Source organism: Trachurus japonicus, chromosome 22 (genome assembly GCF_045865225.1).
Source record: "Trachurus japonicus isolate A0001 chromosome 22, Traja_1.0".
NCBI lineage: Eukaryota > Metazoa > Chordata > Actinopteri > Carangiformes > Carangidae > Trachurus > Trachurus japonicus.
The window spans coordinates 11,950,134-11,974,728 of NC_140928.1; the positions used below are offsets into that span (position 1 = coordinate 11,950,134).

The 24,595-nt window shown below is 42.2% G+C and overlaps 7 protein-coding genes across 7 annotated transcripts; all 7 read left to right on the forward strand.

Annotated features, from left to right (window-relative positions):
* The first annotated feature begins 502 nt into the window (after positions 1 to 502).
* Positions 503 to 5,177, forward strand: LOC146963606 (interferon-induced protein 44-like). The gene is made up of 8 exons (XM_085767817.1): positions 503 to 640; positions 1,909 to 2,405; positions 2,526 to 2,577; positions 3,157 to 3,352; positions 3,468 to 3,620; positions 3,728 to 3,899; positions 4,027 to 4,127; positions 4,217 to 5,177. The coding sequence occupies exons 2-8, from the start codon at positions 1,925 to 1,927 to the stop codon at positions 4,475 to 4,477; spliced, it is 1,416 nt and encodes a 471-aa protein (XP_085623943.1). The 5' UTR covers positions 503 to 640; positions 1,909 to 1,924; the 3' UTR covers positions 4,478 to 5,177.
* On the forward strand, positions 552 to 11,465 carry LOC146963607 (interferon-induced protein 44-like). The gene is made up of 8 exons (XM_085767818.1): positions 552 to 640; positions 8,808 to 9,304; positions 9,569 to 9,620; positions 10,074 to 10,269; positions 10,385 to 10,537; positions 10,645 to 10,816; positions 10,938 to 11,038; positions 11,128 to 11,465. The coding sequence occupies exons 2-8, from the start codon at positions 8,824 to 8,826 to the stop codon at positions 11,386 to 11,388; spliced, it is 1,416 nt and encodes a 471-aa protein (XP_085623944.1). The 5' UTR covers positions 552 to 640; positions 8,808 to 8,823; the 3' UTR covers positions 11,389 to 11,465.
* A 1,516-nt stretch (positions 11,466 to 12,981) lies between these two features.
* On the forward strand, positions 12,982 to 15,062 carry LOC146963608 (uncharacterized). Its single transcript, XM_085768011.1, has 3 exons — positions 12,982 to 13,070; positions 14,373 to 14,875; positions 14,998 to 15,062. The coding sequence occupies exons 2-3, from the start codon at positions 14,389 to 14,391 to the stop codon at positions 15,060 to 15,062; spliced, it is 552 nt and encodes a 183-aa protein (XP_085624137.1). The 5' UTR covers positions 12,982 to 13,070; positions 14,373 to 14,388.
* A 1,152-nt stretch (positions 15,063 to 16,214) lies between these two features.
* On the forward strand, positions 16,215 to 16,895 carry LOC146963609 (interferon-induced protein 44-like). The gene is made up of 2 exons (XM_085768014.1): positions 16,215 to 16,708; positions 16,831 to 16,895. The coding sequence occupies exons 1-2, from the start codon at positions 16,228 to 16,230 to the stop codon at positions 16,893 to 16,895; spliced, it is 546 nt and encodes a 181-aa protein (XP_085624140.1). The 5' UTR covers positions 16,215 to 16,227.
* A 491-nt stretch (positions 16,896 to 17,386) lies between these two features.
* LOC146963610 (interferon-induced protein 44-like) lies at positions 17,387 to 18,054 on the forward strand. The gene is made up of 2 exons (XM_085768015.1): positions 17,387 to 17,867; positions 17,990 to 18,054. Exons 1-2 carry the CDS (start codon positions 17,387 to 17,389, stop codon positions 18,052 to 18,054), a joined length of 546 nt encoding a protein of 181 aa, XP_085624141.1.
* A 441-nt stretch (positions 18,055 to 18,495) lies between these two features.
* On the forward strand, positions 18,496 to 20,964 carry LOC146963611 (interferon-induced protein 44-like). The gene is made up of 7 exons (XM_085768016.1): positions 18,496 to 18,976; positions 19,100 to 19,151; positions 19,671 to 19,866; positions 19,979 to 20,131; positions 20,239 to 20,410; positions 20,532 to 20,632; positions 20,722 to 20,964. The coding sequence occupies exons 1-7, from the start codon at positions 18,496 to 18,498 to the stop codon at positions 20,962 to 20,964; spliced, it is 1,398 nt and encodes a 465-aa protein (XP_085624142.1).
* Positions 20,965 to 21,626: 662 nt separating this feature from the next.
* LOC146963612 (growth arrest and DNA damage-inducible protein GADD45 beta-like) lies at positions 21,627 to 24,049 on the forward strand. Its single transcript, XM_085767546.1, has 4 exons — positions 21,627 to 21,760; positions 22,330 to 22,431; positions 22,552 to 22,768; positions 22,980 to 24,049. Exons 1-4 carry the CDS (start codon positions 21,723 to 21,725, stop codon positions 23,082 to 23,084), a joined length of 462 nt encoding a protein of 153 aa, XP_085623672.1. The 5' UTR covers positions 21,627 to 21,722; the 3' UTR covers positions 23,085 to 24,049.
* The last annotated feature ends 546 nt before the right edge of the window (positions 24,050 to 24,595 follow it).

The window sequence follows — 24,595 nt, forward strand, 5'->3', positions numbered from 1 at the left end:
TAACGTTTTGAAAATGAAATCCAACAAGTAGCCTAACAATAAGGTAAAATCATAGCAGAAACAATAAGGTTGAGGCAATGTGATGGATGGACATATATTCGGCTATTTTTAACACAAATTCAATAAGTAATTCATAACAAAGAGAGAGAATAGCCTACGTACCTCTTCAATGGGATATAGTAGCCTATGAATCAGACTCATCAGAGCCACAATCACCGTCCAGCTGTCAGAGTAAATCCTCATCGTCGCTAGATCACTCCTCAGGGTAAACATTGGCCCCACTATCTCCTTCCAGCATACGGAGAACCTCTTCTGCTGAAAATCTTTCCTTTTTTCCGCTTGCCATTGTTTTGAAAATCCGAGTCGAGCAAACATCATGGATCATCCATGGCAAAACGCAACTTCCTGGGCGCGATTCGCGGGGGTCGTTTTCGCGCCGTTTGCGCAGTCATGTGACGGCGCAGTAATGACGGTGCAGAAACAACCCCAAAGATCGTATTATGTCAAGAGAACACACTTCACTTCACCCCTTGGTATGTTTGTAAACAGTCAGCACGTTTGCTATGCACGACAAACACGCTATCAAACTAGCAGCGTTTTTTCGAGCTGGAATATAACTGCTGACCACAAAACAGCAAAGGTAAGATGCACTTTACGATTCTGTGGAGTTTATTTTCGCTACTCTTTGGCTTACTGCCGAGTTTACGTCGCACGGTGATGGGGAGACATCTTTGTAGTCAGTAGAGTCTCTGCTTTCATATGACACGTCGTTTGTTTGGTTATCATGGTGAAATGAGAAGAAGCACAAAAGTGAATATGCGCTGTTATATCGCTGTTAATACTGAATATTGCTTGGGGTTCGAGCTGTGTTCTCCATCATTTTTGGTATGCTATTATGTTAGTATTGGAGCTTCCCAGCGTGTACAAAGATCGTCTATACTGCACGCACCTCAGGTTGCCCCCTCGACCAGGGGCGCTCGGGCTCAAGAGCTAAACCAAGCACACTTTATGTGACACTAATGTGATGGTCACTTATCTACTTTCTCTGTCTTGCTTCATGAAAAAAAAAACGAATAAGTCCTCAGGGCAAGGCTTCACTCCACTGACCCGTGGGCCTGCTTTTGTGGGCGTAGTTTCAAGGGGTGTACACCACGTGTCTGATGTGCTGTGGGAAAATTTTCTTTCACTGTTTGAAAGGTCACCTGTCTTCTTCACTACACCACTTTTGCTCCAGGTGAGTTTAATCAAACGTTCATTGCATCAATCTTTGATGCATTTGTTTGGGTTTTAGATGAAAGTTACTTTCGCTTGCAGTGTCAGGCTAATTCTCCTACTTGACACAAATTAGGAAAGTATCTAGCCTACTTTTCAGCAGCTTACTCGATATTCCTTTTGCTGTAGTAGTAGAAACGTTTTTTTTCTTCAGCTCTGTAACTTGTTAACATTTATTTATCGGGGTAAAACTGAACCTCTAAATTGCCACCGCGTAATTGCTAGCTAACCTTGTTCTTTAGCTGAGATCAAGCCTTGACACAGTAAACCTTAGCTAATGAGTTAAAGGAGGCAAACATTGAAAATGGCTTAACTCAAAGCCTAAATTTAACAAATTAAATTAAATAACTCAAGATTTTACTGAAGTTCATCATTGTTTTTATTTTCAGATTTGTTTTATTTCATTTATTATTGTATATTTATTTATTGGACATGTGTTGTCTATTTTCTGTTGTCATGTCATATCGCACAAGACGACCATGGGTCTGGGATTTATGTTCATTTAAGTTCGTAAAATGTTATAAAAGAAGATAAATTGTTGTTACACTAAATGCCTGTGACTTGCATTTTATAAAAAAAAGTTATCAAAAGAAATACAATCAATGCATATTGTCAGCTCCTCTGTTGCATCCTCAGGTGTCTACCCTCCATCATGCCTGTGGTCAAGTCCAGTCTGTCTAAGGATCAGGAGAAGAAGCTGCACTCTCTGTTCGGTCACATCAGACTCCACCTGCTCCACAAAGCCAGCGTCCACGGCTTTGATGCTGCTGCTTTTCACGCCCACTGTGACAGACAGGGACCCACTGTCATTGTTGCCTACAACGCTGCTGGGTTTGTTTTTGGAGCGTACACCTCCAAGGACTACACTCAGAGCAAGAAGGGCGTCAATGACAAGCAAGCGTTCCTCTACAGCATCACTGCAGGGGAAAATAAGCCCCTGAGGGTGGCCGGTATCCCTGGTGAGGTTGCTTTCACTGATGTGCCAACCGGTCCTGATTTTGGTGCTTTGGTGTTCCTGCATGAGGACGAAGATGAGTTTGTGTCCAACCCAGGGAAGAGCTTTGTCTTTCAGGCAGAAGCGATGCACGGAAACAACTTGGTGCTGACTGAGTTTGAAGTGTATCGTGTTGAAGGTGTGTGACAGAGCACTTTCTATCAGTCAAACAAAAATGACTGTTTTTTTAAAATACTGAATTAGTGAAGTGAATGAAAATTGATGTCAAATAAGCCAGCAATCAATGTCTTTCCTACAGGTTTGGAAGATCTCCTGGCTAAACCCTGGAGGAACATCCAGTGGACTGCAGAGTATGTAGCCTAGAAGTCTGTGATAACCTTTGTCATTACTTAAAGGTATCCTGTGGATATTTCCTTTAATCACTCTAAACATATCCCTATAATCCTTAAGGCAAGCATACTGAATTAATCTCCTTTCTCAGAAAATGATTGACAACCATCTTGAATAGACCTATCTTTGTTAGCATTCTTCTTCTTCACTGCTTCTGCTGGCACACTGCTGCATCCCCACAGGCAAATAGCAACAAGGTCAATCACATGAAACTGACTGTGTTCTCATGTGTGCATGATACAAACAAAATGGGAACCTCCTTGTGAAGAGATTGTGATACAGCACCACTGAATGTCTAAAACTCCACACAGTACCTTTAAAGGAGCTTTGTATTGTGCTACTACTATATAGCCAACATTAGCATAAACAACTGTTTACTTACCAGTCCTGCCAATAACCTCACCCACTGTTGAGTTTACAAGCCAAGCCAAGATATTATGATACAAACCCTGAGCAGAACTGCTTCTCCAGGACTTCTGGGCCACAGTAACTCCAGCGATGTAGACCCAAACCTTGTAACTAATTTCTGTTTCTTTTAGGAAAAGGCAGCAGTTGATAAAGGTTATCCAGAGCTATCAGTCAGACATCAAAACAGTTCATCAAATCCGGGTGTTATTGGTGGGTCCGGTTGGGGCTGGCAAGTCGAGCTTCTTCAACTCCATCAACTCAGCGTTTCGAGGCAACATGACGTCCCAGGCCATCGCTGGCACAGCAGGGAAGAGCGTGACCACTCAGGTACTGGAAAAGAGCTGTATTCATTAAACTACTCTGCTGATCGTAATGGAGTCTCAACGTCTTGTTCTCTGGCTTCACATCCGCTGACTGTGGTCTTTCTACTTCATGTCTGTAGTTTCGCACCTACACCATCAAAGCAGGGAAAGGTGGTGAAGCTGTTCCTCTGGTCCTGTGCGACACGATGGGGCTGGAGGAAAATCCTGAGGCTGGTTTGGACATTGAGGACATGGCCAACATCTGCAAGGGTCACATCAAGGATCGCTACCAGGTCTCCCAAAGAACCACCAGCCTGTTTCCTCCATGTTATGTAACTGATTTCATCTTAGAAATAAAGCTACTTGGTGATTAATGATGGATGGCTTGTTTCTCTTCCAGTTTAGCCCCTCTGCTCCTCTCCTGGAGACTGCTCCTGGCTACAAGAAGCATGTAACCCTCAATGACAGGATCCACTGTGTGGTTTATGTGGTGGACACATGCAAGGTCTCTCTCCTTACCCAGAAGATGCTGGACAAGTTTGCTGCCATCCGTAAAAAGACCAACCACCTTGGTTAGCAACTGAATTATGTTATTGTCAGAGTATTTAAACTGTATCAATATAAATCTACATATTTGCAAGCTATTGTTTGAAATTTTCATCCCTTCTTCTCCTTGTCTCCTTCTCTGATCTCTTGCAGGTATCCCTCAGATACTTCTGATGACCAAAGTAGATGAGGCTTGTCCACTAGTGGCAGAAGACTTGAAGAATGTTTATCGCAGTGTTTACATCCAGGGGAAGGTAACACTTCCACAGTTGCATCCTAAATTAGGTGTCGACTTGTTGTGCTGGTGTTGGTAACTTAATCCATGTGTCTTGTTGCCTCCCAGGCACGGGAGCTGAGTGAGTCTCTTGGTATCCCTTTGTCCTGCATACTGCCGGTGAAGAACTACAGTGAAGAGCTGGAGCTGGACCAGGATGCTGACATATTGCTCTTTACTGCTGTGGAGCGGATGCTGAACTACGCAGACAACTTCTTTGAGAACTTGGATACTGAAGATGCAGAGGTGAACGGGAAGTCGGACCTCCACAGATCCAACCAACAACCACTCCCCATCGTTAGGGAACATACTGAACATAATGTTGTTTGAAAGACAGAGTGATTCAAACCAACTTTAGTTGCTGTCATTCTGTCTATCAAACACATCAAATGAAAGGTTTGGAGAAAATGAGTACATTTAATGCAGTTTTTCAACAGCATGACAGCAACTAAAGACAAAATAACCAATTGTTGTTTCACTTAAAGGGTCAATGCAGATATTAAACTGACTTAAAGGTGAGATTGTTTTGTAAACTTTACAGTTTCAGATATCAGAGACTTTAGCAAACCAAATATGTTCATACTGTGGCTGTAGTCTTTTTCGCTCTCACTAGTTGTTTTCACCTTGGCAACGTTTTATTGCATTAGTTTTGAAAAACCTGAGGAGAAAAAACTGTACAGCTGTCAGGTAACAGGTCTGTATGACTCATTTAACCTTTAGTTTCACAATGACTTTCCACAGACCTTTCATTCCCTCAGTCAGCCACTAGGTGTCAGTCATAACTTCATAATCACTGGTGTTCATTTATGGAAACTTGGGACGTTATAAGAAACAGGATCATGTTGCACAACTGTTTCCAATAAGGTTTTTTTTTTCTTTCACTTGTCATTTGTTGATTAATTTATTCAAAGATCATTGTTTTTTTTGCACTATAATGTTCACATCCTTAAGTCAGAATGACAAAACAAATGCGCTTCTCTGTTGTGAAAAGTCATCACTCAATGCAACCACATAAATAAATCTGCATGATAAAGAGAAGTTCTGAGATTTTCTTTTCTCAACTCAGCCAGTATCTGACCGACTGGGAAATTACATGTTGAAAAGCCATCAATTTATAGTTGACCAGGAAAGATTATTGAAAAGTTATCGTGTTATTGTTCATCGGGAGACCACTGAGTGGTAGACCTCTGCACCTGGCACATTCAGTTTTATCTAATCTTTGTATCCAATTAATGTTCACTCTGATGCTATTAAACAAGCCTTTACCAATTTATTTAGTGGGAATGTTAGCTAGTATAAATAAATGTGAAAATATTCATACCAGTGTAGGTATAACTTTAGCTTATATAGCCTTTGTTAACTGTAGATGAGAGGACACAACGACAGCTAGGATCAGTGATCAAGGATGCATACTGTAACGTTAGTCCCTGTTATCGATCAAAGCAGCAGGTCAATTTACAGCTATTTTATTAATTACAGAGCCATCAAAATAGATCTATACCTTAACTTTTCTTATAATGTTAGCATTCTACGCTAACTTAGTGACATGACAGCTGTGGGTGTTGCTTGGACACCATTTGGTGACAGTGGTGATATGATGGTGTATGAAATCAAACTGTTGCTCTGCAAGTTGTCTAGCTAGACTACCCAGAGAGGCTATCAAGGGAAAGGATGTCACCAAGAAGACGCATACAATGGTCCAGAAGATGTCTCCAAACTGCTGAAGAACCCCACAGACTTTGAATGGGACTTCCAATAGGTCAGTGAGCTATTGGAAGTTGCTAGTGAGTATCTTGCTCTTAACTCCACATGTTATTCTGACAGACTGTCATTGCCACAGTAAACCATTAGAGACTCATTATCAGCTTTATAAGCATGTCATCTTATTGTACATCCCTGATTTATTTTGATTATTTTGTTGTTTTAGATGAGCAACACTGGAATAAAGCCAGGGAGAGGAACAACAACCAGCAAGATGACGATCATCTTTCCCTGACCGAGAAGATTCCTTTAAATCAGGACTGTCCAGTGTAATTTTTACTGGGTAGGCCTACTTGTTTATTAATTTCTACTGATTTGTGCTCTCTGTCTGATACAATAGAGAGATACATGTTGTGCATGTTCTCACATAACATTGCCTGATTCTTGTATTTGACGCCTGTTGCTGACCTTGGTGTACATTGTAATCTGTTTCAGCAAGATAAAGTTCACTTGTGGGGGGGGGGGGGGGGGGTGACAGATTCTACAAAACTCCTCTGTTCAGTGTATTTTTTTGTTCCATTCCTTGCAGACTGTCTTGCACTCTGTTTGACTGAGAACCTTATTTGCAAAGAATAAAACCCTTAAATGACAGTCGATCTCAACATCTTTATTTCAGATCTTGCCTAACAAATTTCCACAACACCACACATGCCCAGAAAAAGATAAACATGCACCTACACCTCGCAGAACTCTGGAAAAGGTAAAACACAAGCCTCACAGGACAATTTTGAGGTAAATCACACACCTACTGCACAGAGATCTTATAAGAGGAAACACAAGCTGTGTTTTCATGTTCGGACAATTGTAGCTAAATGCCATTGTTTCCAGCAGACACTATTTGGCTGTTTTTATTTTGTTACTTTGAATATCTTTGTCTTATTTATCTGGGACGTCTAGCAGCATTAATGTTGGCACTGTCTAAATAAAATTTTGTGATTTACATCCTTTGTAAGTTGTTTATTGATTATTTAGCATTGGTTTAAGCACCTGTCAGAACAGTAACTCTCATTTTAATTGCATTGAAAATTGAGATTGTAGGCCTACATATTATAACACTTACAACACTTTGCACGATGTGTCCTCTGGAACTTCATATTTGCTGCTTTACCAGCTGCTAATGACACAAAATCTATAAACTTAATTAACAGAGCTATGAGTGATTGTGTGGTCAAAGTTCACAAGCAGCAGTAGCAAAAAACCCTTAAACTGCAGTGGCAGCTGAAGGTAGCTCAAGTATGAGTAAAAAGTAAAGTAAAGTTGCGTTGAGTCCACAACGCATGCTGGGTGTCAATCTGGTCTCACAAATAAGACATATCAACTCCATAACAAACCAAGCACACTGTTGTTTATGTACCCTAATGTCATGTTCACTTATCTACTTTCTTTGTCTTGCTCCATAAAAAAAACACAAATCAATCCTCAGGGTAATCTGGCTTCACTCGTCTAACCTGTGGAGCTGCTTCTGTAGGCGTAGTTTCAAGGGGTGTACACTACAGTGTGCTGTGGGAAAATCTACTTTCACTTCTGTTTGAAACACAAGGTCACCTGAACCACAGCAGTTGTGTCTTCACTACATCACTTTTGCTCCAGGTGAGTTTGATCCACAGGAACATCTGCCTGCACCAGATGTGTGACATTTGTAGCAGGTAGCAGTGGCAGAGCAAAGATCAATCTTTGATGTTCATTTGGGTTTTAGATCAAAGTTTCTTTCGCTTTCAGTGTCAGGCTAATTCTCCTACTTGATGCAAATGCTTTTGCTGTAGTAGTAGAAATGTTTTTTCTTCAACCCTGTTAACATTTTTTTATTGAGGTAAAACTGAACCTCTAAATTGCCACCGTAATTTCTAGTGTAACCTTGTTCTTTAGCTGAGCTGTGATAAAGGTTAGGGTCGGCACAGTAAACCTTGTGAAGAGTTAAAGGAGGCAAACATTGAAAATGGCTTAACTCAAAGCCTAAATTTAACAAATTAAATAAATGACTTAAGATTTTGCTGAAGTTTATCATTATTCTTATTTTCAGATTTGTTTTATTTCATTTATTGTTGTATTTATTTATTGGACTTGTGTTGTCTATTTTCTGTTATGTTGTCATGTCATATCCACAGTAGCACTTTAATCGCACAAGAGGACCATGGGAAGAGGGGTTGTTCATTTATGTTCATTTAAAGCAGATATCAGTGGCACGGCCGTTTCGGCTAATGCTGTGTTCAAGGCAGGCTTTTGAAACCGTAAGTTACAGCTTCAAGTCACAACTACGACTTGGTAGCGTTCCAGGTAACCCGTAGCTCGTGTTTTTACCGTCCTGTTGTCTGTGAAAGTTCCCTATAACGGCCACTCGTAACTTCCGACCCGTGAACTCGTACCAGATCGAACTGGTATGACTTCACAGGAAGGAAAAACACAAAGTACGAGTTTCCTTGAACGCACCATGAGTTAGCAGCCCCCGCCCTTGTCAGGCATCAATTGGTCCTCGTGCTACGTCACCACATTCACGCGCATCCCTTGGCTGCACACACAGCCCTTCATGCCGTTCTCTCCCCTCATTGGATAACACTTGTATCCCACAAGGAAAATTTTCTCCTCGGGTTACAGCAGAGCAGAGTGACGGAGAAACTCGTGTTTAGGCTGAAATACTTCATGTAAGTGATTGCTGACGGAAAATAGGACTATTTAGGACTTATATTAACAAAAACATTCCACTGATATCTGCTTTAAGTTCGTAAAATGTTATAAAAGAAAATAAATTGTTTTTGTATACACTAGATGCCTGTGACTTGCATTTTATAAATAAAAGTTATAAAATAATTATATATATATATATATTTTTTTTTTTTTTTTTTTTTACTGATGTTTGTACTAGATCTCCGGCATATTGTCAGCTCCTCTGTTGCATCCTCAGGTGTCTACCCTCCATCATGTCTGTGGTCAAGTCCAGCCTGTCTAAGGTTCAGGAGAAGAAGCTGCACTCTCTGTTCGGTCATGTCAGACTCCACCTGCTCCACAAAGCCAGCGTCCACGGCTTTGATGCTGCTGCTTTTCACGCCCACTGTGACAGACAGGGACCCACTGTCATTGTTGCCTACAACGCTAATGGGTTTGTTTTTGGAGCGTACACCTCCAAGGACTACACTCAGAGCAAGAAGGGCATCAATGACGAGCAGGCGTTCCTCTACAGCATCACTGCATGGGGAAATAGGCCCCTGAGGGTGTCTAGTATCCATGGACAAGTTGCTTTCACCGATGTATCAACCGGTCCTAATTTTGGTGCTTTGGTGTTCCTGCATGAGGACAAACCTCAGTTCCTGTCCAACCCAGGGACAAGCTTTGACTTTCGGGCGGAAGCGATGCACGGAGGCGACTTGGTGCTGACTGAGTTTGAAGTGTATCGTGTTGAAGGTGTGTGAAGTGAGCACTTTTTAATCATCAAATATGGAAAGTTATTACACAGCAATAACAGCCAATCTTTTCAGTCTTTACTTGAATTTTGTGTTGTTTCAAGTCGAACAAACGTGACTGTTTTTTTGTTTTTTAAATACTGAATTAGGTAAAATGTGAATGTAGGTAAATACAGATCAAGAGTGATTTTGTCTCGTTTAGTGAAGTGAATTAATATTGATGACAAAAGTAAAGTAAGCTAACTCATTGACGTCTTTCCTGCAGGTTTGGAAAATCTCCTGGCTAAACCATGGAGGAACATCAAGTGGACTGCAGAGTATGTAGAAGTCTGTGATAACCTTTGTCATCCTAAGTACAAACATGTTGAGTTAGTTTACTCTTTCTCAGAAAACGATCATCTTAATTAGAGCTATTAGCATTCTTCCTCATTGCTTCTGCTGACACACTGCTGCATCCCCAAGACAAATAGCAACAAGGTCAATCACATGAAACGCCTTGTGAAAATATTGCTGTATAGCACCACTGAAGGTCTAAAGCTCCTTCTAGTACCTTTAAAGGAGCTTTTTGTATGTTGCGATATTACTGCCAACATTAGCATAAACAACTGTTTACTTACCAGTCCTGCCAATAACCTCACCTTCTGTTGAGTTTACAAGCCAAGAGATGATGATACAAACCCTGAGCAGAACTGCTTCTTCAGGACTTCTGGGCCACAGTATCTCCAGCGATGTAGACCCAAACCTTGTTAACAAATTTCTGTTTCTTTTAGGAGAAGGCAGCAGTTGATGAAGGTTATCCGGAGCTATCAGTCAGACATCAAAACAGTTCATCAAGTCCGGGTGTTGTTGGTGGGTCCGGTTGGGGCTGGCAAGTCGAGCTTCTTCAACTCCATCAACTCAGCGTTCCGAGGCAACATGACGTCCCAGGCCATCGCTGGCACAGCAGGGAAGAGTGTGACCACTCAGGTACTGGAAAAGAGCTGTATTCATTAAAGTACTCTGCTGATCGTAATGGAGTCTCAACGTCTTGTTGTCTGGCTTCACATCCGCTGACTGCGGTCTTTCTACTTCATGTCTGTAGTTTCGCACCTACACCATCAAAGCAGGGAAAGGTGGTGAAGCTGTTCCTCTGGTCCTGTGCGACACGATGGGGCTGGAGGAAAATCCTGAGGCTGGTTTGGACATTGAGGACATGGCCAACATCTGCAAGGGTCACATCAAGGATCGCTACCAGGTCTCCCAAAGAACTACCAGCCTGTTTCCTCCATGTTATGTGACTGATTTCATCTTAGAAATAAAGCTACTTGGTAATTAATGATGGATGGCTTGTTTCTCTTCCAGTTTAGCCCCTCTGCTCCTCTCCTGGAGACTGCTCCTGGCTACAAGAAGCATGTAACCCTCAATGACAGGATTCACTGTGTGGTTTATGTGGTGGACACATGCAAGGTCTCTCTCCTTACCCAGAAGATGCTGGACAAGTTTGCTGCCATCCGTAAAAAGACCAACCACCTCGGTTAGCAACTGAATTATGTTATTGTCAGAGTATTTAAACTGTCAATATAAATCTACATATTTGCTATTGTTTGAAGTTTTCATCTTATCTTCTCCTTGTCTCCTTCTCTAATCTCTTGCAGGTATCCCTCAGATACTTCTGATGACCAAAGTAGATGAGGCCTGTCCGCTAGTGGCAGAAGACTTGAAGAATGTTTATCGCAGTGTTTACATCCAGAGGAAGGTAACACTTTCACAGTTGCATACTAAATTAGGTGTCGACTTGTTGTGCTGGTGTTGGTAACTTAATCCACGTGTCTTGTTGCCTCCCAGGCACGGGAGCTGAGTGAGTCTCTTGGTATCCCTTTGTCCTGCGTGCTGCCGGTGAAGAACTACAGTGAAGAGCTGGAGCTGGACCAGGATGCTGACATATTGCTCTTTACTGCTGTGGAGCGGATGCTGAACTACGCAGACAACTTCTTTGAGAACTTGGATACTGAAGATGCAGAGACGAACGGGCAGTCGGACCTCCACAGATCCAACCAACAACCACTCCCCGTCGTTAGGGAGCATACTGAACATAATGTTGTTTGAAAGACAGAGTGATTCAAACCAACTTTAGTTGCTGTCATTCTGTCTATCAAACACATCAAATGAAAGGTTTGGAGAAAATGAGTACATTTGATGCAGTTTTTCAACAGCATGACAGCAACTAAAGACAAAATAACCAATTGTTGTTTCACTTAAAGGGTCAATGCAGATATTAAACTGACTTAAAGGTGAGATTGTTTTGTAAACTTTACAGTTTCAGATATCAGAGACTTTAGCAAACCAAATATGTTCATACTTTGGCTGTAGTCTTTTTCGCTCTCACTAGTTGTTTTCACCTTGGCAACGTTTTATTGCATTAGTTTTGAAAAACCTGAGGAGAAAAAACTGTACAGCTGTCAGGTAACAGGTCTGTATGACTCATTTAACCTTTAGTTTCACAATGACTTTCCACAGACCTTTCATTCCCTCAGTCAGCCACTAGGTGTCAGTCATAACTTCATAATCACTGGTGTTCATTTATGGAAACTTGGGACGTTATAAGAAACAGGATCATGTTGCACAACTGTTTCCAATAAGGTTTTTTTTTTCTTTCACTTGTCATTTGTTGATTAATTTATTCAAAGATCATTGTTTTTTTTGCACTATAATGTTCACATCCTTAAGTCAGAATGACAAAGCAAATGCGCTTCTCTGTTGTGAAAAGTCATCACTCAATGCAACCACATAAATAAATCTGCATGATAAAGAGAAGTTCTGAGATTTTCTTTTCTCAACTCAGCCAGTATCTGACCGACTGGGAAATTACATGTTGAAAAGCCATCAATTTATAGTTGACCAGGAAAGATTATTGAAAAGTTATCGTGTTATTGTTCATCGGGAGACCACTGAGTGGTAGACCTCTGCACCTGGCACATTAATTTTTATCTAATCTTTGTATCCAATTAATGTTCACTCTGATGTTATTAAACAAGCCTTTACCAATTTATTTAGTGGGAATGTTAGCTAGTATAAATAAATGTGAAAATATTCATACCAGTGTAGGTATAACTTTAGCTTATACTAGCCTTTGTTAACTGTAGATGAGAGGACCCTAACCCTAACAACAGGATCAGTGATCGAGGATGCATACTGTAACGTTAGTCCCTGTTATCGATCAAAGCAGCAGGTCAATTTACAGCTATTTTATTAATTACAGAGCCATCAAAATAGATCTATACCTTAACTTTTCTTATAATGTTAGCATTCTACGCTGACTTAATGACATGACAGCTGTGGGTGGTGCTTGGACACCATTTGGTGACAGTGGTGATATGATGGTGTATGAAATCAAATTGTTGCTCTGCAAGTTGTCTAGCTAGACTACCCAGAGAGGCTATCAAGGGAAAGGATGTCACCAAGAAGACGCATACAATGGTCCAGAAGATGTCTCCAAACTGCTGAAGAACCCCATAGACTTTGAATGGGACTTCCAATAGGTCAGTGAGCTATTGGAAGTTGCTAGTGAGTATCTCGTTTTCGCGCCGTTTGCGCAGTCATGTGACGGCGCAGTAATGACGGTGCAGAAACAACGCCAAAGATCGTATTATGTAAAGAGGACACACTTCACTTCACCCCTTGGTATGTTTGTAAACAGCCAGCACGTTTGCTATGCACGACAAACACGCTATCAAACTAGCAGCGTTTTTTCGAGCTGGAATATAACTGCTGACCACAAAACAGCAAAGGTAAGATGCACTTTACGACTCTGTGGAGTTTATTTTCGCTACTCTTTGGCTTACTGCCGAGTTTACGTCGCACGGTGATGGGGGAGACATCTTTGTAGTCAGCAGAGTCTCTGCTTTCATATGACACGTCGTTTGTTTGGTTAGCATGGTGAAATGAGAAGAAGCACAAAAGTGAATATGCGCTGTTATATCGCTGTTAATACTGAATATTGCTTGGGGTTCGAGCTGTGTTCTCCATCATTTTTGGTATGCTATTATGTTAGTATTGGAGCTTCCCAGCGTGTACAAAGATCGTCTACACTGCACGCACCTCAGGTTGCCCCCTCGACAGGGAGCGCACGGGCTCAAGAGCTAAACCAAGCACACTTTATGTGACACTAATGTGATGGTCACTTATCTACTTTCTCTGTCTTGCTTCATGAAAAAAAAAAAAACGAATAAGTCCTCAGGGCAAGGCTTCACTCCACTGACCCGTGGGCCTGCTTTTGTGGGCGTAGTTTCAAGGGGTGTACACCACGTGTCTGATGTGCTGTGGGAAAATCTTCTTTCACTGTTTGAAACACACGGTCACCTGAACCACAGCAGTTGCTGTGTCTTCTTCACTACACCACTTTTGCTCCAGGTGAGTTTGATCAAACGTTCATTGCATCAATCTTTGATGCATTTGTTTGGGTTTTAGATGAAAGTTACTTTCGCTTGCAGTGTCAGGCTAATTCTCCTACTTGACACAAATTAATTAAGTATCTAGCCTACTTTTCAGCAGCTTACTCGATATTCCTTTTGCTGTAGTAGTAGAAACGTTTTTTTTCTTCAGCTCTGTAACTTGTTAACATTTATTTATCAGGGTAAAACTGGACCTCTAAATTGCCACCATAATTGCTAGCTAACCTTGTTCTTTAGCTGAGATCAAGCCTTGACACAGTAAACCTTATGAGTTAAAGGAGGCAAACATTGAAAATGGCTTAACTTAAGCCTAAATTTAACAAATTAAATTAAATGCCAAGATTTTACTGAAGTTCATCATTATTTTTATTTTCAGATTTGTTTTATTTCATTTATTATTGTATTTATTTATTGGACATGTGTTGTCTATTTTCTGTTATGTTGTCATGTCATATCCACAGGAACACTTTAATCGCACAAGACGACCATGGGTCTGGGATTTATGTTCATTTAAGTTCGTAAAATGTTATAAAAGAAGATAAATTGTTTTTACACTAAATGCCTGTGACTTGCATTTTATAAAGTTATCAAAAGAAATACAATGAATGCATATTGTCAGCTCCTCTGTTGCATCCTCAGGTGTCTACCCTCCATCATGCCTGTGGTCAAGTCCAGCCTGTCTAAGGATCAGGAGAAGAAGCTGCACTCTCTGTTCGGTCACATCAGACTCCACCTGCTCCACAAAGCCAGCGTCCACGGCTTTGATGCTGCTGCTTTTCACGCCCACTGTGACAGACAGGGACCCACTGTCATTGTTGCCTACAACGCTGCTGGGTTTGTTTTTGGAGCGTACACCTCCAAGGACTACACTCAGAGCCAGCAGGGCATCAATGACGAGCAGGCGTTCCTCTACAGCATCACTGCAGGGGAAACTAAACCCCTGAGGGTGGCCGGTATCCCTGGAGAGATTGCTTTCACCGATGTATCAACCGGTCCCGATTTTGGTGCTTTGGCGTTCCTGGTGGAAGAGGACGAACCTGACTTTGTGTTGTCCAACCCAGGGATGAACTTTGACTTTGAGGAAGAAGCGATGCACGGAGACCACTTGGTGCTGACTGAATTTGAAGTGTATCGTGTTGAAGGTGTGTGACAGAGCACTTTCTATCAGTCAAACAAAAATGACTGTTTTTTTTTAAAATACTGAATTAGTGAAGTGAATGAATATTGATGTAAAATAAGCCAACAATCAATGTCTTTCCTGCAGGTTTGGGAGATCTCCTGGCTAAACCACGGAGGAACATCCAGTGGACTGCAGAGTATGTAGCCTAGAAGTCTGTGATGCTTTGTCTTTACTTAAAGGGATAGTTCAACATTTTGGCAAATTGGCCCATTGCCATAATCGCTATAGTCATAGCAGTAGGTTCGTTACCTTTAATTGTAGGTGTAAGCTATTTTTAGTACAGCGGAGCGCAGCAGCTGGCTGCTCAGAGCTACGCTATGGAGGCTAAGGGAATTTCTTGGTTTCCCTCATTAAACTCATCAAATTCAACATCCCAAAACTCCACAGCGCTTTTGTAGACAAGTTGTGAGCTGCACAACCACCACGCTATGAGATAATGACGGAACGATACGAAACGGAGCCGTTTTCGAGGTAAATTCATACAAAACCGCTGATGCGCGTTGCGTTCAGGGACAGTTTTTCAGCAAGCAGGCTCTGTATTTACCCTGTATTTACCTCGAAAACGGCTCCGTTTCGTATCGTTCCGTCATTATCTCATAGCGTGGTGGTTGTGCAGGTCACAACTTGTCTACAAAAGCGCTGTGGAGTTTTGGGATGTTGAATTTGATGAGTTTAATGAGGGAAACCAAGAAATTCCCTTAGCCTCCATAGCGTAGCTCTGAGCAGCCAGCTGCTGCGCTCCGCTGTACTAAAAATAGCTTACACCTACAATTAAAGGTAACGAACCTACTGCTATGACTATAGCGATTATGGCAATGGGCCAATTTGCCAAAATGTTGAACTATCCCTTTAAAGGTATCCTGTGGATATATCCTTTAAAATCACTCTAAACACATCCCTATATCCTTAATCCTAAAGATAAATATGTTGAATTAATCTCCTTTCTCAGAAAATGACAACCATCTTAAATAGACCTATCTTTGTTAGCGTTCTTCTTCCTGCTGGCACACTGCTGCATCCCCACAGGCAAATAGCAATAAGGTCAATCACATGAAACTGACTGTGTTCTCATGTGTGCATGATACAAACAAAATGGGAACCTCCTTGTGAAGAGATTGTGATACAGTAATACATGTGTACATAGTTGAGGATAAGATTTAATTTATAACAGAAAAAAGATCAACCTATGTTTTATAGTTCGTCTATAACTCCACACAGTACCTTTTAAAGGAGCTTTTTACATGTTGTGCTACTACATAAATAAATGCATATTGTCAGCTCCTCTGTTGCATCCTCAGGTGTCTACCCTCCGTCATGCCTGTGGTCAAGTCCAGTCTGTCTAAGGATCAGGAGAAGAAGCTGCACTCTCTGTTCGGTCACGTCAGACTCCACCTGCTCCACAAAGCCAGCGTCCACGGCTTTGATGCTGCTGCTTTTCACGCCCACTGTGACAGACAGGGACCCACTGTCATTGTTGCCTACAACAGTGATGAGGTGGTTTTTGGAGCGTACACCTCCAAGGACTACACCCAGAGCCAGCAGGGCATCAATGACGAGCAGGCGTTCCTCTACAGCATCACTGCAGGGGAAAATAAACCCCTGAGGGTGGCCGGTATCCCTGGAGAGGTTGCTTTCACCGATGTATCAACCGGTCCTGATTTTGGTGCTTTGGTGTTCCTGCATGAGGACGAAGATGAGTTTGTGTCCAACCCAGGGATAAGCTTTGACTTTGAGGAAGAAGCGATGCACGGATACAACTTCGTGCTGACTGAGTTTGAAGTGTATCGTGTTGAAGGTGTGTGACAGAGAACACTTTATATTAGTCAAACAAACATTACTGTTTTTTTTAAATACTGAATTAGTGAAGTGAATGAAAATTGATGTAAAATAAGCCAACAATTAATGTCTTTCCTGCAGGTTTGGGAGATCTGCTGGTTAAACCACGGACGAACATCCAGTGGACTGCAGAGTATGTAGCCTAGAAGTCTGTGATAACCTCTGTCATTACTTAAAGGTATCCTGTGGATATATCCTTTAAAATCACTCTAAACACATCCCTATATCCTTAATCCTAAAGACAAACATGTTGAATTAATCTCCTTTCTCAGAAAATGACAACCATCTTAAATAGACCTATCTTTGTTAGCGTTCTTCTTCCTGCTGGCACACTGCTGCATCCCCACAGGCAAATAGCAATAAGGTCAATCACATGAAACTGACTGTGTTCTTATGTGTGCATGATACAAACAAAATGGGAACCTCCTTGTGAAGAGATTGTGATACAGTAATACATGTGTACATAGTTGAGGATAAGATTTAATTTATAACAGAAAAAAGATCAACCTATGTTTTATAGTTCGTCTATAACTCCACACAGTACCTTTTAAAGGAGCTTTTTACATGTTGTGCTACTACATAAATAAATGCATACTGTCAGCTCCTCTGTTGCATCCTCAGGTGTCTACCCTCCATCATGCCTGTCGTCAAGTCCAGTCTGTCTAAGGATCAGGAGAAGAAGCTGCACTCTCTGTTCGGTCATGTCAGACTCCACCTGCTCCACAAAGCCAGCGTCCACGGCTTTGATGCTGCTGCTTTTCACGCCCACTGTGACAGACAGGGACCCACTGTCATTGTTGCCTACAACAGTGATGAGGTGGTTTTTGGAGCGTACACCTCCAAGGACTACACCCAGAGCCAGCAGGGCATCAATGACGAGCAGGCGTTCCTCTACAGCATCACTGCAGGGGAAAATAAACCCCTGAGGGTGGCCGGTATCCCTGGAGAGGTTGCTTTCACTGATGTATCAACCGGTCCTGATTTTGGTGCTTTGGTGTTCCTGCATGAGGACGAAGATGAGTTTGTGTCCAACCCAGGGATAAGCTTTGACTTTGAGGAAGAAGCGATGCACGGATACAACTTCGTGCTGACTGAGTTTGAAGTGTATCGTGTTGAAGGTGTGTGACAGAGAACACTTTATATTAGTCAAACAAACATTACTGTTTTTTTTAAATACTGAATTAGTGAAGTGAATGAAAATTGATGTAAAATAAGCCAACAATCAATGTCTTTCCTGCAGGTTTGGGAGATCTGCTGGCTAAACCACGGACGAACATCCAGTGGACTGCAGAGTATGTAGCCTAGAAGTCTGTGATAACCTCTGTCATTACTTAAAGGTATCCTGTGGATATATCCTTTAAAATCACTCTAAACACATCCCTATATCCTTAATCCTAAAGACAAACATGTTGAATTAGTCTCCTTTCTCAGAAAATGACAACCATCTTAAATAGACCTATCTTTGTTAGCGTTCTTCTTCTTCTTCACTGCTTCTGCTGGCACACTGCTGCATCCCCACAGGCAAATAGCAATAAGATCAATCACATGAAACTGACTGTGTTCTTATGTGTGCACAATACAAACAAAATGGGAACCTCCTTGTGAAGAGATTGTGATACAGCACCACTGAACTTCTAAAACTCCACACAGTACCTTTTAAAGGAGCTTTTTACATGTTGTGCTGCTACATAAATAAATGCATATTGTCAGCTCCTCTGTTGCATCCTCAGGTGTCTACCCTCCATCATGCCTGTGGTCAAGTCCAGTCTGTCTAAGGATCAGGAGAAGAAGCTGCACTCTCTGTTCGGTCACGTCAGACTCCAGCTGCTCCACAAAGCCAGCGTCCACGGCTTTGATGCTGCTGCTTTTCACGCCCACTGTGACAGACAGGGACCCACTGTCATTGTTGCCTACAACGCTGCTGGGTTTGTTTTTGGAGCGTACACCTCCAAGGACTACACTCAGAGCCAGCAGGGCATCAATGACGAGCAAGCGTTCCTCTACAGCATCACTGCAGGGGAAAATAAGCCCCTGAGGGTGGCCGGTATCCCTGGAGAGGTTGCTTTCTTTGATGTGCCAACCGGTCCTGATTTTGGTGCTTTGGTGTTCCTGCATGAGGACGAAGATGAGTTTGTGTCCAACCCAGGGAAGAGCTTTGTCTTTCAGGCAGAAGCGATGCACGGAGGCGACTTGGTGCTGAGTGAGTTTGAAGTGTATCGCGTTGAAGGTGTGTGACAGAGAGCACTTTATATTAGTCAAACAAACATGCCTTTTTTTTTTTAAATACTGAATTAGTGAAGTGAATGAATATTGATGTAAAATAAGCCAACAATCAATGTCTTTCCTGCAGGTTTGGAAGATCTGCTGGCTAAACCCTGGAGGAACATCCAGTGGACTGCAGAGTATGTAGAAGTCTGTGATAACCTATGTCATTACTATATCATGTGGATGTTTCATATAAAATCACTCTAAACACATAGTCTATACTTAATCCTAAAGACAAACATGTTACTCTTTCTCAGAAAACGATCATCTTAATTAGAGCTATTAGCATTCTTCTTTACTGCTTCTGTTGGCACATGGCTGCATCCCCACAGGCAAATAGCAACAAGGTCAATCACATGTGTGCATGATACAAACAAATGGGAAACACCTTGGAAAAATATTGCTGCATAGCACCACTGAAGGTCTAAAGCTCCACACAGTACCTTTAAAGGAGCTTTTTGTATGTTGTGATATTACTGCCAACATTAGCATAAACAACTGTTTACTTACCAGTCCTGCTGATAACCTCACCCACTGTTTTACAAGCCAAGATATTATGATACAAACCCTGAGCAGAACTGCTTCTCCAGGACTTCTGGGCCCCAGTATCTCCCGCGATGTAGACCCAAACCTTAACTAATTTCTGCTTCTTTTAGGAGAAGGCAGGAGTTGATAAAGGTTATCCAGAGCTATCAGTCAGGCATCGATACAGTTCATCAAGCACGGGTGTTGTTGGTGGGTCCGGTTGGGGCTGGCAAGTCGAGCTTCTTCAACTCCATCAACTCAGCGTTTCGAGGCAACATGACGTCCCAGGCCATCGCTGGCACAGCAGGGAAGAGCGTGACCACTCAGGTACTGGAAAAGAGCTGTATTCATTAAACTACTCTGCTGATCGTAATGGAGTCTCAACGTCTTGTTCTCTGGCTTCACATCCGCTGACTGCGGTCTTTCTTCATGTCTGTAGTTTCGCACCTACACCATCAAAGCAGGGAAAGGTGGTGAAGCTGTTCCTCTGGTCCTGTGCGACACGATGGGGCTGGAGGAAAATCCTGAGACTGGTTTGGACATTGAGGACATGGCCAACATCTGCAAGGGTCACATCAAGGATCGCTACCAGGTCTCCCAAAGAACCACCAGCCTGTTTCCTCCATGTTATGTAACTGATTTCATCTTAGAAATAAAGCTACTTGGTGATTAATGATGGATGGCTTGTTTCTCTTCCAGTTTAGCCCCTCTGCTCCTCTCCTGGAGACTGCTCCTGGCTACAAGAAGCATGTAACCCTCAATGACAAAGTCCACTGTGTGGTTTATGTGGTGGACACATGCAAGGTCTCTCTCCTTACCCAGAAGATGCTGGACAAGTTTGCTGCCATCCGTAAAAAGACCAACCAGCTCGGTTAGCAACTGAATTATGTTATTGTCAGAGTATTTAAACTGTCAATATAAATCTACATATTTGCTATTGTTTGAAGTTTTCATCTTATCTTCTCCTTGTCTCCTTCTCTAATCTCTTGCAGGTATCCCTCAGATACTTCTGATGACCAAAGTAGATGAGGCTTGTCCGCTAGTGGCAGAAGACTTGAAGAATGTTTATCGCAGTGTTTACATCCAGAGGAAGGTAACACTTCCACAGTTGCACACTAAATTAGGTGTCGACTTGTTGGGCTGGTGTTGGTAACTTAATCCACGTGTCTTGTTGCCTCCCAGGCACGGGAGCTGAGTGAGTCTCTTGGTATCCCTTTGTCCTGCGTGCTGCCGGTGAAGAACTACAGTGAAGAGCTGGAGTTGGACCAGGATGCTGACATATTGCTCTTTACTGCCGTGGAGCAGATGCTGAACTACGCAGACAACTTCTTTGAGAACCAGGATACTGAAGATGCAGGGATGAACGAGCAGTCGGACCACTACAGATTCAACCAGGAGCCACAAAAAAAAAAAACAAGATATTAAACTGACTTTAATGTGAGATTGTTTTGTAAACTTTACAGTTTCAGGTATCAGAGATTTTAGCAAACCAAATATGTTCATACTTTGGCTGTAGTCTTTTTCGCTCTCACTAGTTGTTTTCACCTTGACAACGTTTTATTGCATTTGCTTTGAAAAACCTGAGGAGAAAAAAAATGTGCAGCTGTCAGGTAACAGGTCTGTACGACTTATTAGAAACTCATGTAACTTTTAGTTTCACAATGACTTTCCACAGAAATTTAATTCCCTCAGTCAGCCACTAGGTGTCAGTCATAATTTCATAATCACTGGTGTTCATTTATGGAAACTTGGGACGTTATAAGAAACAGGATCATGTTGCACAACTGTTTCCAACACATATAGGGTTGTTTTTCCCTTTCAAATGTCATTTGTTGGTGAATTTATTCGAGAGCATTGTTTTTTTGCACTGTAATGTTACACACCCTTAAGTCAGAATGACAAAGCAAATGCGCTTCTCTGTTGTGAAAAGTCATCACTCAATGCAACCACATAAATAAACCCGCATGATAAAGAGAAGTTCTGAGATTATCCTGTCTTTTCTTGGAGCCAATTGCAAAACTCAGCCAGTATCGGTGCCGCCCTCTTCTCAGCCCCGGTATAAAGAGTGTGTCGCAACGTTGCCAACAACAAACGCGCCTCTTGCACGCACAGGACACGCTGGCGGAGTGAATTCAAATAAACGGACTACTTTTCTCACTGGGATTAATCTGTGATTTTCAAACATGATTCCAGAGGAAAGCTTCGGATCCATCGAGAACAGGTGAGAGATCTCGCTCCTATTTGTGAACTTCACGTTAGATGCGTCGATAGTTCTATGTCTCTGTGAGCACATGTGGGTAGAGACCGTGTGCTGCAGGACCGTCCTGTCTTATGACCCCCTTGGATGAGAGACAAGCTGGTGTGCAGAGATTTTCAGCATCAAATGTGACATCTCAGAGAAAGAACTGCTGCTATATACTGCTGCTATATTAACATACAATTAACATATATTAACCTAGCAATGTTTGAGAACATGAAAAGTTTTAAATTACATTTATGTAAAAGGTCGATGCATGAATAATTTTAGTTTAAAAAGTCATGCATTCAAATTTTAGGATGTGTTTGCATAGATCTGTGCATGCATGTTGCACAGCCTGCAGTGAGGTGCATGTGTAGATTATATACAACCTGTATTTATATCTTTATTTTATAAGTTGTGAGCCTTCAATGTAACTGCAGAAACGTGTGATATTTCCATTGACTGTTTGAAATGACTGTAGTTTTGTTTTACTGCAAAATACAAAAGTCTAACTGCTCTGTGTCCCCTCCACTCTTCCCCTCCCCTCCCAGGATGCAATCAGTAGGTCTGGCTCTGGAGGAGCTGCTCGTAACGGCTCAGAAACAGGACTGTCTCACCATCGGCATCTATGAGTCAGCCAAACTTCTTAATGCGTGAGTTGGAGCTATTTACTTTGGTGTTTCTCTTTCTTTACGACCCAACTGTCTCAGACATGTGAGTGCCAGCATCTGCCTGCAACTCACACAATTCTCATTTTCTGCTTTTCTCCTCAGGGATCCAGACAATGTGGTCCTGTGTGTCCTGGCAACTGACGATGAAGAAGATGTGGCGCTGCAGATCCACTTCACCCTGCTGCAGTCCTTCTGCTGCGACAGCGGCATCACCATCCTGCGAGTCTCTGGTGTTCAGAGGCTCCACCAGCTGCTGGGAGCAGTGGATGCCAACCAAAACCAGGAAGAGCACGGTGACCTTCACTGCATGCTGGTTACGGTATGTTGACTCAGTGTAGCAGTTTGCTCTTATATAACTGGAAGTGGAACTGCATTATTACAGATTATCTCCATGCAGTAGCTTCATAACTCAATAAACTTTTATAGCGCTTTCAGCTTATCTGTAATTTGCATTTTGAGTTGTAAATAACTCTGCAGATCAAATGACCAAATATGACCATGGATTTGATGTTGTACATTTCCTGTTTCAGAACCCCCAGGCTGACCACTGCAGGCTACAAGAAGTGGGGACCTATTGCCAGGAGAGCCGAAGACTCAACCAGTGGGTGCCTGAACTGGTCCTGCAGGAACGCTGAAGGGTCTGGAATCCAAAACAGGAAACAGTTTCTGTCTTCAGATACTGATGAACTGAAGGATCTGAAGTCCCATAGGGGACTGAGACGGGGGCCGACCTGACTGAGGACAAGCAGGAACTCATGACTCAGTGACACGGTCGGACTGGAGACTGTGGGTCTGTGGTTTGCTTTGTGCAAAAGATACAGACTGACAGAAAAGCAGATTCCCACTCAGGACGCATTGTTTTTTTGCCTTGGCAGTAAAACAATATAATGGGCTTCTATCACGTTCTTCTGCTTGTGCAAACATAGTCATTAGCACTATGTTTACGGGGTGTGACATTAATCACAGGAGGAGTAATAGCTTTGAAACCAAACTTCCACACCCAAACTTGTTGCTCCTGGAATGTCTGTGTATTACTACGGACAGAGACAGGAATGCTGTAGCGGTGAAACTATGCCCGGCATTCCTGTGTATTCTAACATGGGAGAGGTCTAAGGAGAGAAGGTGTGAGTGTGTGTGTGTGTGTGTGTGTGAGAGGGAGAGAGAGAGTGTGAATGTGTGGTATGCATGCAAAATTCTTGAGTCTTTCTTTAGCACTTTAGCAAAGACTACGCATGCTGTGTGTGTGTTCCTGAAATGATCAGCTGAACCTGCGTAGGATTCGTCGCCATGGAAACTGAGATGAAAAAGTCACACAGGATTTATTGGCATTGCAGTACTTAGAACAAGAAAAAACAAAAGCTGCAGAAAGGCCTCAGAACAGTGTGTGTTTTGGTCAGAGGTGTATGCAGATTGAATTGTGCTGATTTCATATTGTGATTGTACAGAACACAAAAGCAATCAATATCGCTGTGCCTTCAAGAGAGAGGTACACACCGTTCTAAATAATTAATTTATTGACTTTATCAGTTGTTTAAGTAGCTATTTATTGTATGTTTTGTTTTTTGCTCTGTTATGTAAGTCAATAAATTATTCTGATCATAATTAATGGCTCTTTCAAATTTCATAACAAAGTGTGCATCACGGAACAAATAGAAACAACTACAACTACACATTGTGCAACTACAGTTTACATTGAGTTGAAGTAATGGGAAAAGAACTGCACTTGGGGCAAAGTCTTTGTCATTAACAGGTTTGAATAAAGTTGCTGCTAGGCTTTCTTGCTGAAGGAAACACAGGTTAGTTACAAGAAGGGAAACTGGGGTGGAGACTGAAACTTATTGTATTAAGACAAACAGGCCAAACTAGCTAATGCAGACTAATTGTACCTGCAAGACAAGAAGCAGGAGAAGAATTTGCAGGAAACTGCAAGTTGCCCTCAAGACCTCAGGCTGGATTTCTCAGGAATCATTTGCATGTTTTCTTCCTTGCGTGCAAGTTGTGCGTCATGTGAGGAACTAAACATGCAGATGCAAGCTACAAAGCATGTGCAAATTACTGTTGGTGTAACCCCACCCTTTCTGCAGTATCTACTCATGATCAGGTATCAGGATCAGGATGTTCATGCAACACGGCATAAGTGGTTTGT

Coding starts and splice junctions, on each gene's coding strand:
- LOC146963606 (XM_085767817.1), top strand. CDS start 1,925: ATGCCTGTGGTCAAGTCCAGTCTGTCTAAGGATCAGGAGAAGAAGCTG. Junction 2,578..3,156: donor AACATCCAGTGGACTGCAGA/GTATGTAGCCTA, acceptor TGTTTCTTTTAG/GAAAAGGCAGCAGTTGATAA. Junction 3,353..3,467: donor GGAAGAGCGTGACCACTCAG/GTACTGGAAAAG, acceptor TCATGTCTGTAG/TTTCGCACCTACACCATCAA.
- LOC146963607 (XM_085767818.1), top strand. CDS start 8,824: ATGTCTGTGGTCAAGTCCAGCCTGTCTAAGGTTCAGGAGAAGAAGCTG. Junction 9,305..9,568: donor TGAAGTGTATCGTGTTGAAG/GTGTGTGAAGTG, acceptor TCTTTCCTGCAG/GTTTGGAAAATCTCCTGGCT. Junction 10,817..10,937: donor TAAAAAGACCAACCACCTCG/GTTAGCAACTGA, acceptor AATCTCTTGCAG/GTATCCCTCAGATACTTCTG.
- LOC146963608 (XM_085768011.1), top strand. CDS start 14,389: ATGCCTGTGGTCAAGTCCAGCCTGTCTAAGGATCAGGAGAAGAAGCTG. Junction 14,876..14,997: donor TGAAGTGTATCGTGTTGAAG/GTGTGTGACAGA, acceptor TCTTTCCTGCAG/GTTTGGGAGATCTCCTGGCT.
- LOC146963609 (XM_085768014.1), top strand. CDS start 16,228: ATGCCTGTGGTCAAGTCCAGTCTGTCTAAGGATCAGGAGAAGAAGCTG. Junction 16,709..16,830: donor TGAAGTGTATCGTGTTGAAG/GTGTGTGACAGA, acceptor TCTTTCCTGCAG/GTTTGGGAGATCTGCTGGTT.
- LOC146963610 (XM_085768015.1), top strand. CDS start 17,387: ATGCCTGTCGTCAAGTCCAGTCTGTCTAAGGATCAGGAGAAGAAGCTG. Junction 17,868..17,989: donor TGAAGTGTATCGTGTTGAAG/GTGTGTGACAGA, acceptor TCTTTCCTGCAG/GTTTGGGAGATCTGCTGGCT.
- LOC146963611 (XM_085768016.1), top strand. CDS start 18,496: ATGCCTGTGGTCAAGTCCAGTCTGTCTAAGGATCAGGAGAAGAAGCTG. Junction 19,867..19,978: donor GGAAGAGCGTGACCACTCAG/GTACTGGAAAAG, acceptor TCATGTCTGTAG/TTTCGCACCTACACCATCAA. Junction 20,411..20,531: donor TAAAAAGACCAACCAGCTCG/GTTAGCAACTGA, acceptor AATCTCTTGCAG/GTATCCCTCAGATACTTCTG.
- LOC146963612 (XM_085767546.1), top strand. CDS start 21,723: ATGATTCCAGAGGAAAGCTTCGGATCCATCGAGAACAG. Junction 21,761..22,329: donor TTCGGATCCATCGAGAACAG/GTGAGAGATCTC, acceptor CTCCCCTCCCAG/GATGCAATCAGTAGGTCTGG. Junction 22,432..22,551: donor TCAGCCAAACTTCTTAATGC/GTGAGTTGGAGC, acceptor TTTTCTCCTCAG/GGATCCAGACAATGTGGTCC.